This window comes from Pteropus medius, unplaced genomic scaffold, assembly GCF_902729225.1.
Source record: "Pteropus medius unplaced genomic scaffold, Ma_sr-lr_union100, whole genome shotgun sequence".
NCBI classification, from domain to species: domain Eukaryota; kingdom Metazoa; phylum Chordata; class Mammalia; order Chiroptera; family Pteropodidae; genus Pteropus; species Pteropus medius.
The window spans coordinates 3,286,449-3,305,361 of record NW_024353517.1 but is presented as its reverse complement, the minus strand read 5'-3'; the positions used below and the strand labels follow the sequence as shown (position 1 = coordinate 3,305,361).

The window sequence follows — 18,913 nt, the reverse complement described above, 5'->3', positions numbered from 1 at the left end:
TTTTTTACATTTCAAATAATATGGTGATGAATATCTTTCTATACAAATTTTTATGTGCAAGTGCCAATATATCCAAAAGATGAATTCTTAGAGGTACTGTCTGATTTTAGAATTGAACAAATTCTGAACAAGAAGCCAGTGTATCTACAAAGGAGACCAGGAAAAACACAATATTAATGCTTAGTGATTAAAAGGTGCAAAACATTATCACAACGTGAGAAGTTAAGGTTTTAAAAATTAACAAACTCCTAAGCTAAGAAAGGTAAAACAGAGAAAGAGAGAAACTTTACTCCCTAGGATAGAAAGATAAAAGGCCTAGAGAAAGAATCATCTAAGATTTTTTAAAAGAAGAACAAAGAAGACAAAAGAATATAGCATTAATAAGGCTAAAAGGATAAGATAAAGAAACAAAAACATTTTTGGCCTCTTTTCTTGCTTTAGCCTAAAGCACAAAATAAAGTTGGCCAGAAGATTTGGGACATATACTATTACAGAGCCAAAGTTGGATGTGAGATGATTTAAATGACTATCTGAGATCCCATTCCTATAGGGTATCTATAGTTATAGTCTGCCAGACTCTAAAGTGTTGAAAAGAGATCTCTTAGAAAAAGAAAGACAGTAATATTCCAGGAATAACATATTTTGTCAATCTCCTCAATTTCTGATCAATTTTACAGAGAAATAGTAACAACTGCCTCATAAATACACAAAAAATCTTTCTTTAGAAGGTCCTGATTAAAACATATTTAGAGATTCAGCCTATATTTTTCAATCACAATCCTACAATTTCCTAGACCAATCCAGGACTATTCTATTTCTCACCTAACATAAAACACAGTCAACAACTTACCTTTCCCAAAGTGCTAGGATTTGAATGCCACAATACAAATTGATTCATGTTTTTGTCCATTAATGGTCCGTGGATTTCTTTAAATGAAGTCCATGTTAGAGTCCATAGACATCAGTGTTCTGCAAAACTGAAAACCTCAAAAATGTCAATGCTCACACCTAAGTTACCACTTGGATACCAATTTATTATGAATAATAGTTTTAATAGTTATTATTGTGAATATAAACATTTTAGATGTACAAATTGTGGACATGACATTGACTGGCAGATTGAGGTAATAAAATTAAACTTTATTTTTAAGTAAGATATTAATATTAATATAGAGGATCGCAAAATCTTACTTTGTACCATATCTATATGTATTGTAAAGGTGACACCATAATAATAGTATATAAAGATGGGGATGATTTGGATACCAACACTTTCCAGACACTGGAAAACAAGTTTGAAAGGCAGACAAACTTTTTAAATTTAAATGACTGCAATATGTATTGACGTATCTATTTTTTGTTTTTTTCCAACTGATTTTTAAGACTATCTTAGATTTTTTTAATCTATAAAATGCTTACTAGCTTCTTCTTTGTAAAAAACAAAAAAGAGATAAATTCAGGTTAATGATAAGATTCTAGAACTTCTGAGGGTCAACTCTCTCATCAGATAACACAGAGCCCATACACACTACCACCTCATGGGGCTGCACTAGACAGTGAGTGATTCATGCCCAGATCCCCATTACACAGCCTGACAACTAAAACCAATCTGGGTATACCACTTGTTCTTTAGGTCTGTGCACACTTTCCAGCACATTTAAGACACCTAAATAAATACAAAGGAAACAATTTAATCTTCGGAGATCTATTCTTTTGAAGACTTCTTACAGCTGTTTGGAAGAAGTTAACCTTATGTGAACACAGCAGGTGAAACCTCTGATTGGATTTTTATAAATTACTATTTTCATCTTTGTTATTAAGTAGTTCTCATTTACATCTCAAATGTATGAAGTGCCCCAATATAAAAAAGAAAACATTAAGAAAAGTAAAGTAAGTTCATATTTATTAAAAGAAAGCACTTAAAACACTAATTAGTAACTCAGTGCTATCAGAAGCTCAGTTTTACAAATGCAACTTATCGTTTGATGGCCAACTCCTTGCCAGGTGTCATTCACCTGAAATTCTTCCCCTCCCCCCCAAAAGTAAAAGAACCAGAAAGAGGCTAAATTAATCGCCTTATCCTCACTACGCATACCAGAGAAAAATATGAAGGCACATTTCTAAATTTCAATAATCACAAAACAACGTCCTGGATCTCTACTGCAACGGCATCCTTATAAATCATTGGTCAACCAACTAAGCTGGAGTCACTCCTACATTCAGAGGTAGAGTTACTGAAATTCAGGAGACGTTCTCTCCGCTGAGCCATAAAGTGGCAAAGCACTGTTCAGCATGAAGAGAAGAAAAGATGAAGTCCCTGTCCCCTACCAGCAGAACAGGGGTAGGGGTCAAGATAAGGGAGAAATGAACTCTAGGTCAGCTCATCTCAGTTCACAGACTCCATCCCTCCAGCCCCGAGCGCCAGTGCTCTGAAGCCCATGACTCCCAGCCATGACCGATTCCTAGAAGACTCAGCTTGTCTATATTTCCTCGACGACCTCGGCCCTCACGACCCCGTTCCCAAAGTTCCTCGTATCCCTATTTTCCCAGGAAGTCCTACGCCGAGGAGCCTTTCCACCAGTCACCCTCTAATGCGAGATCCACCTCTCCCCGCCGGAGCTCGGGGCCCGGAGAAAACTGGACCACCAATCCCAACTTCCACCCTTTTCCGGGTCCAGGTTCAGCCCGCAGGTTACCTGTCCAAGATCCAACGTTCCAGGAGGACCAGAGACGCTCGGCCCCGCCCATCGCGACGCCCTCCACAACCGGGCACCGCCTCTAGGGCGGGGCTTCCCGTGCGTCACGTCCGGGCGGATGCCACCCGGTCCCGCAATCCCGCCAAGCCCCGATCTCTTCTGTTTATATCATTTCCGACCTGTTTTTCGGTTCTCGGGGTATCCAGGCCCTATGCAGATCTTGTTTACCCGGTTCTTTTCCGCCTGTTTTCCTGACCTCCAGCTGTGTAAGCCAGCCTGGAGGGATGCATCTTTTGTTTTTGAAACTTCTTTGCCAGTTTTTGCAGCCTACCTTTCTGCTGTCACTTCTCTCTGCTCCTTCTGCACCTTGAACTCGTCATTTGTCTCCAAACTTGTCAGGCCCCTGGGAGAAATCACAAGATTGTTCTTGTGATTTTTCTGTTACCGATTCCTCTGCTTAGTAGAATGCGGGCTCTGCGATATGCTGCTAGTTTCCAGTTGGTCTCTCAACGTGTAACGGTGTTACCTAGGCAAGTTACTTAACCTCTTTGTGCCCGTTTTCTCCAGGACACAGATAATACTAGTACCCAGATCATAAGGTTGATGTGTGCATTACTTGAGATGTAATACATGGCAATGGCACCATGGAAGTGCTCAACGAGGGTTAACTGTTAAAAGCCATCTCTTGTTCCCTGTTGGAACATGTAAGTGGTAAGGAAGGCTGGCACCAATTTTCCCATTATCTTTTGGATCCTCAGCTTTTAATTAAGTGGTTAATTAATGATGCTCGGCATCTTTCCCCTCTGAACTATGAGGTCTTCCAGCAAAGATGGAATCAATAGGAACTAACTTCAACCCTACTTGAAACTATTTGCTTGGCGATTGTGCTAGATACTGAGGGAAATCTGAATAAAACCCAGGCCCTGCCCTCAAAAACATGGAGATACTTAATAAATATTGGAAAGAAAAACATTAACCCAGGTCAAAAAGGAGACCAGCTCAGCTGAGAATTTATCTTTAGAACAGAAAAATTCACAGAATGTTAGAACTGGAAAGAACGTTACAGATAATCATTTAGTTAACCTCTTGATGGTACAAGTAAGGTAAATTGGATCCAGAAAAGCAACTGACTAAAAGTCATACAACTAGTGACAGGATTTGGACCAGAAGTGGAATCTCAAAACACTACCAACCTCTATTCCCCAAATCTGTCTCAAGATATTAATAAGGTAAAAGCAGATTTACCTTCATTCTCAAGTGAAAAAGGACTAAGAAAATCCCAGTCCAGAAGAGACAAGAGCAATGTAACTTAGCAGATGCCATACAGTTCTGATAATCATTTTGTTAAAAATAATATAAACAGAGCCACTTTAAAACGGAGCAGGAGCTGCCATCCCAGAGGAACTGCCTTGCACGTCTTAGGCCTCAAACCTTTAGAATGTTAAAATAGGGCAAAATAACTTTTGGACTGGACCTGAAGCAACACTGTGTCCCAAAGAACTGTTTGCAAATATAGCAGGAAAGCAGGTATTATGACTACTGAATTGAAATTTTAAAACAACGTTTTTAAAATGGCAGCAATATATTTGCAGAAAAGAATATATAGAAATACCTTCCTTCTCTTGATGTAATTGTTCCCCTTCCCTTTCTCATAAATACCTTTTGCCTTTGTCTTCTAATCAGAACACTATTTGGGTTTCTGCCTGAATCAGTGATTCCTGAATAGCTATTATTTTCTTAATCTCAAATAAATACTTATTGTCTCTCACTTCGAAAGGCCTTTTATTTTTACGTTAACAATTTGAGAGAGCCGGTCTGGTCACTCCCGGATTCATTTCAAACACAGTTGTCCCCTTTCCCCTGGCAAACTTTTTATATTTACCCAGAAACAAGGAGTTAAGTATCAGAGCCAAAGAACTCTACCTTCAGTTTTAATTCTCAAGACAGGAATAAGTAACTGATCTAAGCAGTTCCTGAAGGTAAACATAAAAACTCTGCCAGTATACTGCCAATGACACAATTTTATTTAGACTTCTCTATTGGATGCAATTTCTCTTAAATAGTCAACTTTTGTTTTAGGAATATGACAAAGTTAGCATAAGTATTATTACTGACATGTTGGTAATGACTCTATGTTCCAAATCATCAGGCAATCCTATAGACCCATAGAATAATATAGTTGGCATAGATGAAATTTAAGGTTTCTTCCAACTCTATCATTAAAAAAAGGTCAATGATATTCTTAATGAATGTAACTTTTCTGCGAAAAGTCACAAAGTTAGCCAGTGGCAGTCAGTTTTAGAGTTTAATTCTCCTAATTCTATTTATTCATTTATTCCTTCAGGTATTAGGCACACTAGGCCAGGTGTTACAGATACAAAGATGTATAAGATAATCCTTGCCTTTGAGGAAAGTTCTATTTGATGAAGGAGGCAGGCCTTTTAATGGAAAAGTAATTCAATGTTAATGTTGTCATAGATACATCTAGTTCCTTCATTCAATGGATGCATTTTTCCCCCTTTGCTACCAATATACCATAATTTTATAAAAATAAATCCAAAATATGATGTTTTCATAAAATTTTAAATAATTTGAACCATAGTTTTAAAGAGTTTCAAATAATCACAATATGTGCAGGTCTTAGAGTTAGATCGTTTGGGTTTTATGCCAAGTTCTGCTATTAACTTGCCATATGAACTTAAATCACTTCACTGCTGAGCCTAAATTTCCTCTTGAAGGTCTTTCCTTTAGTAAACCTTAATATTGTTCTATCTAGTGGAAAAAATGCATGACATTTCTTACTGTGATCACTAGATGACTGACTTCCATTGGTCATTCCTCCCTTCCTCCTCTCAGTCCATCCCTTTTTCTTTCTTGTTAGTTTTTTTGACCAACCAATCTGGACATCCACCTGTCTGAACAACCACCTATATGGATAACAACTGAGTATCCCAAGGCTCTGAGAGATGACAGGTCTAAAAATGCCTGTTGAATAAGTGAAAGAATGGATGGATTCCAGGATTATTTCTGGGCCTTTCTATCTCTTACCACTACTGACCTTTTCTCTTATTAAAATAAGTTCTCTTTTGAAAGCTGTGGTTGTGGGAAGAGGCAGAAAAGATGACACTATAGACAGGAATTGGGTTAGGAAGAAAATGCAAGTTGGATTGAGAGGAGAATACAAAAGACATTGCACTGCATCTCAGTGCATTGTGGATTTATGAATGAAATAATGTAATAAATATCTGAGACTATTTTAAAATAATAAGGGAGAGTTCAGGTGATCAAGATTGGTCATATATTGATATTGCTGAAGCTGGATATATCAGGTTTCATTATATTCTTTCTATTTTTCGTGTATGCTTGAAAATTTACACACTACAAAGTTGAAAAATGAGAGAGATCATGAGGGCTTTTTCCTTCCTCTAGACAAGACCAAGTTCAAACTATCCCGCTGAATCTCAATTAGGATGCTTTTGCCTGATGTTACAGAAAACTTGTCACAGAATGGGTTTTTTGGAAGTAGACACTGCTATGGACATGGAAAGATTTTTTCTTATTAGGAATGGACAGGAAGCAGATTTGGTCAGAGGAAAAATTTGAATTGCTGTTCAAGTCCAAGGAATCGTTAGCCAACCTGAGAGGGAGCTCTAGAGTGAGTACTGGCCCTCAGAGTATCCTGTGTCAGGCTGAAATGGCCAGCCCTTTGTACTAGAAAGAGTCTGGAAGGGTGTGATCTCTAGCGAAGTGGCTCTCTGCGTCTGAGGTGGAATCTGAAGAAGCTGACAGTTGAGACTGCCTGTTAATCACACCCTGCAGAGCTGCACAAGGAGTCCTTCCTCGAAGGGTAGGGCAGTGCATTTTTTCATCTTCCACAAAATGCGATACAAACCGGCTTAAACAATAAGGGGATATATTGACTTCTGTAACTGTACTGTTATGATAGGCATCAGGGTTGGTTACTCTAGTACCTCAATGATAGCATCCAAGAGCACATTTATTTCTCTCTTTGCTCTGCCTTCAGTAGCATTTGCTTCAACTTGTGGCCAGCTTCCCTTAAGGTGGCAAATGGCTGTAGCAGTTCATCTACACATCTACATGCTGTGCACACTCTCAGAGGGGATGGACAACATTCAATAATTCAAAGGTGATGCTCAACCTAGAAAAGAGAAATATATACATTAGTTCTGGATTGGACACTCTAGTCTTTACAATTTTTATCTTTTCAACTTATATAGTATAGAGTTTTACATTAGTCACCATTAAATGTTATGCTGTCATAAACTCACCCTAGAATTCTGTATCAGTTAGGATAGGCATGGTAATACTGCAGTAAATAAACAACCCCAAACCTAAATGTCTTAAAACAAATTGGATTAACTTCTTACTCTGGGTCCGCAGAGGGCTCTGCTCATTGTAGTCACTCAGGAACCCAGGCTGATTGAACAACCACTGTCTTGAATGATGCCAGTAGCCAACCCAAAGGGAAAAAGAACTGAGTGAAGCTCTACCATGTCTGTTCACATTTTATTGGCCACAGCAATATCAAATGACCTCACTTCAAATGGGAAGGGAAGTACAACCTACTATGGTAAGAAGGGGAGAAAACGAGAATATTTGTGAATAGTACTGATGCCATTTACAAAGCCAGCTCTATATTTTAGTTCTCATTGACACAGACTCATCTAGAATTTAACTGTATCAATCCGTGGATAAAGTATAAAGCAGCAGGAAAATTCCTCGACGATTTCTCTCGTATAATTTCATTATAATGTGATTGATTATATTATATATATGAAATCCTTCTAACATTATTAGTTGCTCAATTTGAAAAATAATATAGTTCAAGGCAGAATCTAGTCAAGAACAGTGCAGTGAACTACAAAAAGCTTCCCTCATGAGAGTTTCTTAACCAAGGATGTGCACTAAAATTCCCTGGAGTTTTTTTAAACTTCTTAATTCACCCAGAATCAGAGTATCCCAGAGTGAGTGCCAGATGTGTACATTTTCAAAATGCATTCTTCTCCTACCCCCTCTCTCAGTTAAGATCTACTGTCCCATAATTCTACAGAGCAAGAGACATGAAGGCAGGTACTGTGTTTGTTTTTGCTCACACTGCATTAGAAGTACCTAGTACACAAAACTGCTAAAAAATATGATTCGTTAGTTAAATATTTACTCATAAAACATAGTTATCTAATAGCCTACGTCACATTCACAAGGATTCCATTATCTAACCTTGTTAAATCCCTCCAGGAATCTTAATACATTTCTTTTAACTTCCAGTGTATCTTCCAATCTTCTCAAAAACTGCAATAAAATTAATTTGGCATCTCTTGTTCTTAGTGAACACAATATATCTTTAATGATCACAACTTCCTTTTCATGAACCATCTCCTTAATGAATTATTCCAAAATTTTGTAAGGTATTGATTTAAAATTCACCAGTCTACAACATCTTTTAACATCTCTTTGTCTATTTAAAAATCAAAATATTTGCCCATCTTCAGTCTTCCGGCCCCTTTCCTTGTCCTTTGGATTCCTCAAAGCTATAATCATATCAGCATAATCTCCAGGCTTAAACTCAAGGCACTTTGATGGGAAAATCTGGAAATATATAACAGATGCTAGAATATGATGATTCTATTAATGGAAGTTGAGTTATGCTAACTTGTTTTACTTTGACCTTAGCATAGTATATTAGTTTGCATCCTGTTTGCTATTCAAAGCAGATGAAAATATAATTCTAGAGGAAAGACATAATTCAATTTGATTCATCTTAAAGGACCATAAGACTAATAATGGCTAATAATATGATTATTCTTACTTAGTGCTTTTCATAAGCCAGACAGATTCTAAATGTATATTCACTCACAAAGGGAGAAGACCATGCTTAATGAAAAAGATAGAACATAAATCATATTTAAGAACAACTAGCCTAATAATAATTTTTAAAATAGACAGAAATATTGGCAAGGAGGTGAAGAAACTGGAAACCTCATATATTGCCGTATGGATAGTACGACAAACAGTTTGGCAGTTTCTCAGAAAGTTAAGCAGAGTTACCATATGAGCAAGCAATTCTACTTTTAGAATGGTTACGCAAAAATATGTACACAAAATGTTCATAGCAGCATTATGCAAAATGGCCCTAAAGTGGAAACAGCCCAAATAACCATCAACTGCTGAATAGACAAAATGTGGTATATATATAAAAAGGAATGAAATTATAAAAAGGAATGAAATACTGATATATGCTACAAAATGTTATAAAAAGGAATGAAATACTGATATATGCTACAAAATGCATGAATCTTGAAAACATTATGCTAAATGAAAGAAATCAGACACAGAGGGCCACATATTATATGATTCCATTTATATGAAATGTCCAGAATAGGCAAATCCATGGAGATAGATTAGTGTCTCTATTAGAGTAGATCAGCAGTTGCTAGTGGATAAGGAGAAAGGGAAATGGTAAGTAGAGGGTTTCTTTTCGGGGTGATTAAAATGTTCTGAAATTAGAGAGTGGTGAAGGCGTACAACCTTGTGACTATACTAAAAATTACTGAATTGAACACTTTAGGGTGAATTGTATAGTAAGAGAGCTATATTAATAAAAAGTTAATTATCCTTTAAAGAAAAGAGTAAAAGGAAAAAAGTCTTTATTGATAGGAAAAAAATGAGAGTAAACAGGAGTTAAAGAATCGTTAATGTGACTTGATTGATGACAGGTGCAGAATACAGAGAATAGATGGTAATCAAAGGGCCATTGACAAACATGAAGAGTGTCCCGAACAACCAACATAGTGAGGAACTAGAGAACTTTATCGCATGATAAATGGTGCTTCCTGAGAAAGGCCCTAAAAAGAGCAGGCTTAGGACAGACTTCTTAGCATCTTTAAATATTTGATAAAAAATCATTCTATTAAAGGGAGACTTAATGTATAGCAAAAGTAGAACCAGGAAAAAATTGAGAACAAAAGTAGCATCAGGGAGTTAAGTCTTAGGACTTATTTCAACCAGCGAAGTTAATCAGGGTGACTGAGTCATTTTTACCACAGTTAGGCCTTCTGTAGGAATCCTTATAGCTAGCTTATCTTCATTATTAAGATACTGGATATACACGTGCATATGTGAAAGTGTGTATCTCCAAGGCTCAACATTTGAGCAAGCCGCTTGAAATTATAGAAATTGTAATTTACTGATATCAGTATAGTGAGGAAATTATTTAAATCTCATGTTTTATTTCAACACTTATGTGAGCAGCTTTTCTCCTCAAACATCAGCCGACTTCACTGTGGAAAAGTGTACTCACTGCTCATTTCTTCACTGTATTAATTAGGACAGGTTGAAATTTTTAAACAAACAGACCCAACGTTCCTTCTTCTATACCAGTCCATGTTGGTTCCAGTCCATGGAGCTCCTCTCCTCCACGAAATCATTTGGCCCTATCCTCCTCTGGGTGTATCTCAAAGTACATGGGCAAAGGACATGAAAGAGAACATGTGAGAAAGTTTATCACTCCAGCTGGAAAGCAATATTTTGTGTTTGTTTCAGAAAAACCTGACTGGTTTATAAGGGAAGTCATGCCACTATCAAATCAAGTTTCACAACACAACACCCCGGCCAGGTTCCAGGGCTAGTAGATCACCAATACGGGGAAAGTCAAGTTTAGGTAGTCATCTCTATTCTTACTGTGAGTACATATTTGCCTGTTGTACCACACCGATTTCTATATTTCCATTCTTTTAATTTTTTTAGCTTTAATGAACCACTTCTGATCAACCGATCTATTTTCACAAATTGTATTACAATGACAGCAATGAAAGTGACATATTTAACATGCAAAAGCAATAACGTGCAAATGATGTAGAAGTGCCTTAGCGAAGAGGAATGGCATCCTGCTAAGTAGTACTTATTGAGACAAATTGAATGAAAAGACAATTTAAGACTATAACAATTCATCACCATCATCAAGCAACTGGTAACAGTCAAGTGGTCTGCAAGCAGCAAGCGGCATGGTGGTATTTGCTAAATTGGCTTGCCACACTTAGATTTGGCCCATAGGATCTCCAAAATAGATTTAGACAATGTATCATTTACACAGACAGCAAAAGAAAGATCAGCATGATATCAGCTCCCTGTGATGACACCAAACAGGAGGGGCTAAATGGCAGATGACAGAAACCACGTGTTGCTCTGTTGTTGAGAAGCAGGGCAGAGTTAGCACTTGCAAAAATCTAAGAGTGAATGCCCTCTTGAATTTTAAATTTTACGGAAGTTTGCAGCTATACCTAAGGGGTGAGGGTGAGGAATGAGGGAGTACAAAGCAACTGAAACTAGGGAGATAGATGAGAAATGACCTGTGTCTGACTCCTCCAAGATAAAGATGAGACTGCCTAAAAACGGCTCCACGCCATCCTGATCTCCCCTTGCTCCAGGAGGAGTTTCTGGCAATTCAGAGCTGTTAAACCTTGCTTGCCTACATGGCCTTAGTGGAGGCTTTCAAAGTTGCTAGGATGCCAAGGTGGAGTTGTTCCCCTAGAAACCAATATCTGAAATAAGAAGACAAAGCTGAATTTACTGCTTCTTGTAGTAACATAAAGCTGTGTTGGTCATGTGCAGTCTCTCCAAGCAGAGCAAACTGTTGAACTTACATCAAGGTTTTGGGCAAGGTGGAGTTCAGGGACTGGCAAAATTTTCAGAGGCATTAAAGAAGCTGGTTGTTGTTGATTGTTGGCACTCAGAGGCACTGGCCTGTTTGTGATCGGCTGGCTATTAGAGGTGAGGGCTGTCATTGACAGAATGCATCCCTTCTCACTGCTGCTTGTTTCCAGGGCTTCAAGGAAATTGGTACTGACCCAGGAGCTGGAATCTGTTTTTATTTCCAAGAGGTAAGAGAATATCTATGACAATAGTCCTTAATCATCGTTAAAATTTATGAAACACCAGTGAACAAACTCATTCCATTGTTTTTTTGTCCTCTGAAACTTCCAGACTGCCTTCTGATCACTGGGCGGATCAGCAGAGGTGGATCACATCCAGAGAAACCTGGGTCCAGCGTGAACTTTTAGAGGAAAGGGTTTGGACCTTGCTTATCTTTAGTCTCCTACCTGGGCCTGGCAGATAATAGGTGCACAATTCGTGGATGAATGAACTATTAGAAATCACAATCCTAAGGAATGGCAGAAGAAGAAAAAAGAGGACCGGGCGGACGAGAGACTCGTAGATTTCCCTAGGTTGCGTTGTGACTGTTGTGTAAATACTTGGTTCATGTTAGTAGCATACCCACTTAGGCGAAATGCATGATGCATGCATTTTATGTTCCACGTTTGTGTCATATCGCTTAATTGTCAGGATATCAGACATCTGTCCCTGTTGTGGATCATGAAGATGAAAACTGTGATGAGAACAGCTCCACAATTTAGTGAACTCAGAATCTGAACAGAGAAGCAAGTCTCAACGGGCCAGAGAGTTGCAAACTTCGACTTCCTAGCAATTCCACCCATTTACCATCGTTCTCCTTGACGCATTTTGTGATGGGAGCAGGAGGGGAGCCAATAAAGTGACGAGGAGCGTTTGCAGGGGTTGGGGTCGGGGGAAGGAGGAGGGCTGCAACGTAGGATCGGCGTCGGTGCCTGGGGGTGGCCGGGCGTGGCCGGGCGGCGGGAGGCGGCGCTGGGCACGCATTGACCGAGGGGGCGTCCCACGTGATGGGGCAGGCCCAACTTGCCCGGGAAAGTGGAGCACTCTAGGGCGCGAGGCAGAGGCTGAGGCTGAGGCGACCTCGGTGACTGAGGAAACATGGCAGAGTACCTGCAGCTGAGGAACGACTTGGCACTGATTCGCCTCCGAAACCCGCCGGTCAATGCAATCAGGTAACGGACTTGGTCGCCTGCAGCCTGGAGACAGAGGGGCCTTTCGCGCCTGCTTGCTCTCCAGGCTTTGGTTCTCCCCCGCTGGTTTAAACGGAGAGACACTGCCTCAGATTGAACTATAGGCATGCCAGGGCCTTTTAAGTAGGTCAACTTGGTTAATCTTCGCAGAGAACTCTCATGCCCATTTCACTGGGAAGGAAACCCATTGTAGCCGCCAGCCTCCCGGATAGACACACAGGCCACCAGAAATCAGTAAGTTATAGGAAACACACTCTTTATTCAGCCAGCTGGGTTTACCAGGGGTACACAGACCCCAAATTAAGCAGCCCCGAAATGCAGAGGTACAGGGTTTTTAAGCCCTAAACCCCATTCTTCATCCTGTTTGAACACACAAGTCTATTTTTCTTCTTTTTACTGTCAACCCACAGGTCGATTGTGCAAGCAGGGGTTACACAAGAAGCAGAAAGCTTGTTGGATGTTATGTTTCCATAGGTGATAGTCTATGTTCCTATGGGCGGTAGCCCAGCAGTAATTTTCCAGCCAGCCTAGAGGCAAACAGATGGCTAGGAAGATGAGAAGCTGGACTCGAACCAGGTTTACCTATGCCAACTTTGCGCTGAGCCCTTCTGCTTGCTTGCAGCTTTGACTTCTCAGGCGTAGTTTCTATTCCAAATGTCATAGTGCAATGCTGGCTGGACCTTGATCCTTCACTTCCCAACCTTGAACCCAGGCAACTGCTATGTATGTGACTAAAGGCTTTAGGAATCCGATAATGTGGCTTCACATTTTTAAAAACTAGTAAAGGTCCCCATTAATGAGAATGCATTGAGTAAAGAAGAATTGTGTCCTGGCTTAAAAATGCAGTTCAGTCTCCTGAACAGTTCTAAACTTCAAGGTCTTAGTGCTTCAGTGGAAGATCTGTCAGAATGAACCTATTAAATAAGCACTTTCTGAAAAATACTGTGTACTTTATCTTCGTTTAATTCATTGTGGAGTACCTTTCTTGTTAAACTCCAACCCAGATTTGTGCAGTGTACTTACAGCATTACTTTTAAAAGTGAAATTAATGCTGCTTTTTTGGAAATTAATGAAGTTATTATATAGGTTTAGTCCTATCATAGCTCTGAAAAAAGTATAATATCTATCAGCCTAGAAATAAGCCACTCATCCACAGGGAGTAAAATTAACAGAAATTATAATTTACAATGAATATATAAAGTATACAGAGAAAGACTTTTGGTTAAAATTCTTATCACATGCTGCTGAAGCAAAAAACAAACAAACAAACAAAAACCTCAGCAAAAGGAAAAAAAGGTTGAAATGAGACTTGCTAATTTTTTTACCTTTAGAATTATTTTATTAAATCATAACTCCTAACTCTACACATGCACTTAAATTTTTAAAGGAAAACGTTATGTCTTATTACACCATGATCCTGGCTAATAGCTTTTCAAAACTTTGAGAAAAATCTTACAAAAGGTTTCACATGTCACTTGAAACTTACAAATTTAACATTATCAAAGAAGGAATGCTTCTACGCTCTTACCAAGACCACTAGAAAGAAACAATTAAAAAGCTAAGAAACTGTCTCTGGCAGAGTTGCATACAATCCTTCCTCCACAGTAAAGTAATGTTATTAAATAATCCAGTCCATTCACAAAATGGCTCTCTGCATCTGCTCTGGTGTCTTCTGCCATATCACTGCATACTTATGCATGACTGAGATAAGAATTTCCTTAACATTGTTATTTCGATAACCTGAAGCTTTTCTGTTATCTCTGGGCTCTCATCCTCTCCTATTGATACAGTGAAGCCCATGGCAAACAGGAAGAAGCTCAATATTGGATTCTCCCTCCATAACCCCCACTTCTTCCACATCCTCCAGGACCGTAGTTTCCTCCACCATGTGATCCTCCCATGTTCCTGCTATCACGAAAATTTTCACTCTTCATTGGTCCAGTTAGAAGGTTGCTGGTTGTAATTTCCAAAATCATTAAAATTTCCTCCTCCATAGTTGTCATAACTGCCTCTGTTGCCCCCACCCTGGTTGCCATATCCAGGTCCTCCACCACTATATCCTCCTCTTCTTCCTCCATAACCAGGGCTACCTCCATAATTGCCACCTCCAGATCCTCCTCCATACCCATTATAGCCATCCCCAAATCCATGACCACTTCCATGGCCATCAGATCCTCCTCTAAAGTTACTTCCCCGTCCTGGTCCAAAATTTCCACTGCCACCGTGAGAATCTCCAAAACCGAAGTTGCCTCCTCTTATCACTTCTAGAACTTTGAACTTCCTGCATCTCTTGTCTAAACAAAGCCTTTCTTACTTCTGCATTATGACCATTGATGGTACCTATGGTATTTCTGCAACACAATCTTATCCACAGGATCATGGTCATCAAAAGCAACAAATCCAAAGCCTCTTTTCTTTCCAGACTGCCTATCAATAATAATCTCAATGGTATCAATTTTTCCATATTCCTCAAAGTAATCTTTAAAATGATGTTCTTCAGTATCTTCTTTAATCCCACCAACAAACAGCTTCTTCATATTCATATTCATATTATGGTATTAATACTGATAAAATCGAATATTCTTATGTCGAGCCCCTGGCTTTCCAGATTTCTCTCTTGCAACAGCATGTTTTGGTTCAACCACTGTCCCATCAATCGAATGAGGTCTTGCAGCCATGGCAGCATCGACCTCAGCCACGGATGAAAAAGTTACAAAACCAAATCCTCTCGATCTTTTGCTTGCAGGACCTCTCATTACCACACAGTCTGTAAGTTTCCCTCATTGCTCGTAGTAGTTCCTCGAACTTTCGTCTGTAGTTTCGAAGTTCAAGCCACCCCTTGAGTTCACGGAACTGTTCCTTTTCTCTCTCTATCACGGACTCAGTCGCTTCAGTCCGATTTCCCACAGGCGAGCGAGATGAGAAAGATCTCCGCGGTTGAACGTGAACCGGACTCGTCCTGGCACTGTAGTGAAAACTGCTGCCGCTGGAGAAACAACATGCTAGGAGAACCTCCGCACAGCAAGCCGGCGCTGCTGCTACTCGAGACCTGATCATTTTAACTGAATTTTTATCCTGTCATCAGATTCGATTTTATCAGTATTAATACCATAATATGAATTATTGCATTTAATAATACAGAAGAATTGCAGCAGTAAAATCACACAAGGATGATATGTTCACTTGCCATTCTCAGACAAAAGCAAGATAGTCATTATTTTGGTTTTGATGAAGAAAATATAAGTAATATGCTTATATATCAATTTTGGACTTGTCTATATTCTAATTAGAATTATTAGATATTCAGACTGTCTGCCTCAACCTCTGCCCGTAGTGGGAAACCATGCCTGTTAAGAACTTGAGAGGAAAAATTCCAGTCTAATACCCATAACTAGGGAGATTTTCTTATAACTATTTTTAATGTTTATAGTATTCAATCCATCCCCACTCACCTCGTAGGAGAAAGTGTTAGTTTCTACCTCATAAAAGTTGTTGTGAAGTTTAAATGCTGAAGATTATAAATTGGCATTTAATAGATGTTAGCTATCATTATTTCTATTAAGCAGAGGCCTGTTACAAGTCCCTGCCAACAGGCCCTGCTGCTCAGGATTCATTTCAGCTTCCTCGAGATTTCCCTCATTTAGCAATAAATACTTTCCTACCCTTTTCTCTATCTGCTTCTGAAGTTTTATTTTAAGTAGAGGTGTACATACCAGCATGTTCCTCCAGTTTAACAGGTTCTCAGTTTTGTTTTGTTTTGTTTTTGCTTTGAACTTTCTTCCATTTTCCATTTCTATTTCTAATTTTATGTGGAAAATTATCTCTTTCTAGCTCACTGAGAGAGTCTTACTTGAATATTTTGGAGGCCCAAACAAATAGTTTAAAACCTTCTTTGCTAGTTTAGCCAGCCATATTTCCTTCAATGCAGATGAACGCCAGTCCTCTTTACAAATATAGGACATGCCTGATTACTAGGCCTCCCTCCTAACAACGGCTTTGACACTTTTTTTTACTGTAATTCATATGGTCTGAAATCCCATGTTTTACATAGCAACCTAGGACACACACACACGCAAATACATAACTGAAAACAAAGTTTCATGAAACAAAACTTATTTGTTATGATGCCGGAGAGCTGGATGAGGATGGAAGTCTAAAAGAGGACTCAGCCTGGAGCACCAGTGACCAGGTTCTTGTCTTATGCCATGAGAAAAAATTCAAGGGCAAGACCAGCATCAAGCAGGAAAGCACAAGGTTTATTAAAGTGGAAGTACACATTCAAGAAGGAAGTGCAAACAAACTCAGAGCCCGTGGGCAAGTCACGCCAAAGATGTCTGGGTTATTTGCTTTTGTTTTTCTTGGGGGCAGGGCCCAGAGACATGGTACTGATGTGGCTTCATCTCCTCCCAGTAGCTGGGGAGCTTGGTTTCTCCTTCTTTCTCGTTTGGTGTTTCTGGAACTGTCATGACATTGGGTACATGATGGGAGCCATAGTATTTACAAGGTGATGTTATAATGATATTATGATTTACTAAAGCTGGGAAAAGGACAAAAGAATTCCAGAGGCTTTTTTTGGAGGGGAGGGGACGTCTCAAGGCTATCTATCCTGCCTCAGTTTTATAGTTTGATATATTCTAGTTTCTCTTCTATTTCTTTGTTTTTTAAAAAAAATGCTGGTCTACAGCCATGCTACCCTGAACAAGCCCGATCCCATCTGATCTCGGAAGCCAAGCAGGATCGGGCCTGGTTAGTACTCGGATGGGAGACCACCTAGGAAGACCAGGTGCTGTAGATGTAAAATAATAAAAATAAAAAACTAAGAGATTGTAAGCTGACAAGGTCCTTGCAATCTGTGAGGTCAACCAAGGGTTGCCTCACCTAAAAATAAACAAACAAACAAATAAATAAATAAATAATGCTAGTCGCAAGCCACAAATTTGATTTTATGACATTAACTGAAAAAAAAAAAAACTGTCACAAAAGACCTCCTGTAGTCACAGAAACTAAAGAATTTTGGTCAGCACTCATGAACTGTTATCTTAACTCCAGACTCCATTTCTCCAAACCTGACAATATTAAGGGGAGAAAATAATTTCTTAATCTCTGTGACCTCGACATTGCTACCAGGCTGTGGTCCCTTTTGCTTGGCTTGAATCTAGTAAAGCTACATAATTACAGCCGTTTTCATTTTTCCTTTTTTCCTGTGTTTGATTTTGGCAAAATTAACAACATAAGAAATAAAAGAGTAGGGGCTGAGTGAAATGGGAAAAGCCAGCCTCGTTTCCTTAGTGGCACTGATTAAGCTCATTTTGGCTAATTTTGTAGCCATCATTTACCCAGAAAGAAATATGTGTCTTTTGAACTTTTCAGTATTATGGATGGTTCAGAATCTGTTTTTCATTAACATAGTTGGCTTCTAATTAGCCAGTCGAAGGCAAAAGGTTTGGTTTAATTTTATCTAGGTTAAATGATGAAAAGTAGGTGAAAGGGCAATTGTCTCCTTTATTCCATGAATTTTAACTTATAGTTGCTGGTCTGAACAACCTCGCTTTTATAGAAGTTTGTTGTTGTTTTTCATTTCATATTAATATACTTTTTCACTCTATATGCTAAAGAACAGACATTTTACCCAGCATACTCAGAATTCCAAGGCAAAACTGATTAGACTGGTTCTATCATTTTTTCTATAAGCAGTTCCTTACTACTTTTCCTAGGTGTTCCTTCTTCACTATCCCTTGGCATTTAACGATCCCCTGCTTCTTGGCAAATTCTCCTCTCAGCCTTTGTGACTGGGCTACATTGGTGCTGAATCACTCTGCTGAGCCTCTCCTACTTCTTAAATGAGGGCGTATTCAGAAGATCTACTCTCAGCTCTCTTTTCTTTTCCTTTGGCAGACTCATTTAATCTTGGCTTTAACTATCTTCTCTATCAATGGCTCCCTCATCTGCTGAAACTTGGCAAAATCTACTAAATGCCCTGCCTTTCCCAGACGTGGACTTTACCCCTAAATTAATTAGGATTAGGTTTGGCTGTCAATGACAGAAAACTCAAAATCATAGTGGATTAAACAAGAAAAAGTTGATTTCTCTCATAGCAGTGTCCTAAATGGTATGGCTGCTCCACGATCATCAGGGACCCCAATTCCATCTATCTTCTGCTCTGCCATCCTCAATACATGGTTCTACCTCTTGGCCCATGAAGGCTGCTCCCAATCTAACCATCACATCTGCATTCCTTCCAGGAGGAAAGAAAAAGAAAAAAGCATACCCAGTCCTTTAAGGACTCTTCTCGAAAGTTGCGTATTCCAAATCTGCTTA

General features: G+C 39.1%; 2 protein-coding genes and 2 pseudogenes across 6 annotated transcripts in view; 2 read left to right on the top strand and 2 right to left on the bottom strand.

Annotated features, from left to right (window-relative positions):
- Window positions 1–2,797, bottom strand: part of MAP3K13 (mitogen-activated protein kinase kinase kinase 13) — a 131,552-nt gene extending 128,755 nt beyond the window's left edge. For 4 of the 5 annotated variants that reach the window (XR_005650279.1, XR_005650281.1, XM_039850771.1 and 1 more), the window contains exons 1-2: window positions 2,697–2,797; window positions 851–977 (exon numbers count right to left, since the gene is read on the bottom strand). The gene's annotated coding sequence lies outside the window, so the exon portion shown is untranslated. The remainder of the gene's footprint in view (window positions 1–850; window positions 978–2,696) is intronic. The other variant, XR_005650280.1, reaches the window with a different exon arrangement.
- Window positions 2,798–12,408: 9,611 nt separating this feature from the next.
- The window catches only part of EHHADH (enoyl-CoA hydratase and 3-hydroxyacyl CoA dehydrogenase), a 46,759-nt gene continuing 40,254 nt past the window's right edge, over window positions 12,409–18,913 (top strand). Inside the window, exon 1 of the mRNA XM_039850632.1 lies at window positions 12,409–12,577. Within this exon, the coding sequence (XP_039706566.1) occupies window positions 12,504–12,577 (74 nt within the window). The 5' untranslated portion in view covers window positions 12,409–12,503. The remainder of the gene's footprint in view (window positions 12,578–18,913) is intronic.
- On the bottom strand, window positions 14,184–15,652 carry LOC120592869 (heterogeneous nuclear ribonucleoproteins A2/B1-like; annotated as a pseudogene).
- LOC120593094 (uncharacterized) lies at window positions 17,272–17,390 on the top strand (annotated as a pseudogene).